Source organism: Mesitornis unicolor, unplaced genomic scaffold (genome assembly GCF_000695765.1).
Source record: "Mesitornis unicolor isolate BGI_N332 unplaced genomic scaffold, ASM69576v1 scaffold51565, whole genome shotgun sequence".
NCBI lineage: Eukaryota > Metazoa > Chordata > Aves > Mesitornithiformes > Mesitornithidae > Mesitornis > Mesitornis unicolor.
In genome coordinates, this window is record NW_010188529.1 from 1 (window position 1) to 1969 (window position 1969).

At 43.1% G+C, this 1969-nt stretch overlaps 1 protein-coding gene across 1 annotated transcript; it reads left to right on the forward strand.

Moving 5' to 3' along the window:
• Positions 1 to 780: 780 nt before the first annotated feature.
• Positions 781 to 1370, forward strand: TNFAIP8L3 (tumor necrosis factor, alpha-induced protein 8-like 3). Its single transcript, XM_010185767.1, has one exon. It carries the CDS (start codon positions 838 to 840, stop codon positions 1336 to 1338), a length of 501 nt encoding a protein of 166 aa, XP_010184069.1. The 5' UTR covers positions 781 to 837; the 3' UTR covers positions 1339 to 1370.
• The last annotated feature ends 599 nt before the right edge of the window (positions 1371 to 1969 follow it).

Sequence of the window (1969 nt, forward strand, 5' to 3'; positions counted from 1 at the left end):
AGGACCCGGCCCTTGGCCTTGCTGAAGCTCAGCAAGTCCAGCAGGAGTAGCCACATGCTCAGGTGCTATGCTGAGTGAAACTTGCACAACTAAGTAAAAGATAAACAATCCAAGATACTTATTTGATAGTTGTAGAGCAAATAGCTCGGGTATTTTCATCTGACAGGAGCCGCGTGCACTGAAGCACCAACATTTTACAAAAACGACATTCTGTAATTTTGCAGATTGGTATCAAATGGGAAAGGTATGGTTACTAGAGATTAAAGCAAAATAAACCCACGTTTATGAATCTGCTTTACTAGCCCTTAGGAGAGGTGCTGCTTAGTCCAACCGTAGCACACCAGTGCCTCCCAATGACCAGAAGTGTAATTCTTTCAGGTTCATGCATTTATTTGTCAGTATCTCTTTTTGCTCATCTCTGATAGCTTATGTATTATCTTGACCACAACATCTCAGCGGATCCCTCTGCCAAAAAAGCTTTCATATTGAACTTCAAAATTAAAAGACTAGCAAAGAACCAGCGCAGATATCCCCTGCCAGAACAGTCTGTGCTTAATTTGTAAGGAAAAAACCTCAGTGAGAGCAAGACCTGAAACGCAGATGTCTGAGACCCCAAGGGTGCTTGGAAATAGAGCTGGAAACGTTCCCGTTACTGCACTCATGACCACACGCAGGGTCTCAGTTAAGCACATAGGTACTACTTTTCCTATAGATCGTGAAAATTATTCACCAAATAAAATTAACATCTTTCCTTTTCTCTGCTATCCCGAAACAGGTCCCGATTGTTTCAGCTCCAAGAATCTCGCACTGCAAGCCCAGAAAAAGATCCTGAGTAAAATGGCAACCAAAACCATGGCCAACATGCTAATCGACGACACAAGCAGTGAAATCTTCGACGAGCTGTACAAAGTGACAAAGGAACACACGCGCAACAAAAAGGAAGCCCATAAAATCATGAAAGACCTGATTAAAGTGGCAATAAAAATTGGGATCCTCTATCGAAATAACCAGTTCAACCAAGAAGAGCTGGAGATCGTAGACAAGTTCAGGAAGAAGCTGAACCAAACTGCCATGACAATTGTCAGCTTCTACGAGGTGGAATACACTTTTGACAGAAATGTTCTTGCAGAACTTCTGAACGAATGTAAAGACCTCGTGCATGAACTGGTAGGTCGGCACCTGACGCCAAGATCCCACGGGCGCATCAACCACGTCTTCAACCACTTCGCAGATGTGGAATTTCTGACTGCCCTGTACAGTCTTGACGGGGATTGCCGGCCGTACCTCAAAAAGATCTGCGATGGCATCAACAAACTACTTGATGAAAAGGTCCTTTGAAACTATGCTGAGAAACAAGAAACCAACCAAAAACTTCTCTCTAGAACTGGCCACCCTTCATGAGCCATGGTGAGCAAGCGAGCTTCCCAGTACAGTCTCCAGCAGGGGCCAGAAAACGCTCACCAGGCTCATGATGAAGTGGAAAACTTAAATCAGAAAGCTACCAATTTAACGTTTTGTTCAGATAAATTCAGTCTTTTACAAGGAGCAGAGTGAACGAGGCTGCTGATATATATTGTTCAGAAACAGATTGCTGCACACCGTGCTCTTACTAGCTTTGTGTTCAAGGCTGAGCGTGTGAAAAGAAAGCAAACTCCAACGCACGGCTATGTGAACACAGGGGAAGGCAAACAAGCCACGCGTGGAATTTACCCCTAGGTAAATACACTTTTATTATTCCCACGCTAACTGAAAAAGCTTAGGCAGAAAGCAGGGCTGTAATGAATGAAGCTCAGTCCTTTCGAAAGGATCAGGAATCTGTATGTGAAGGCATCTCTGGTTTTCCATGGTATTTCAGTCTAATAGGGAAATAACAAATACTACAAACTGAGTGGACATGGGAGAAAATTTAGAGCTGCTCTATGAAACAATATTGTCATTAAAGACTTTTGGTTTATAGCTGTTAATAACA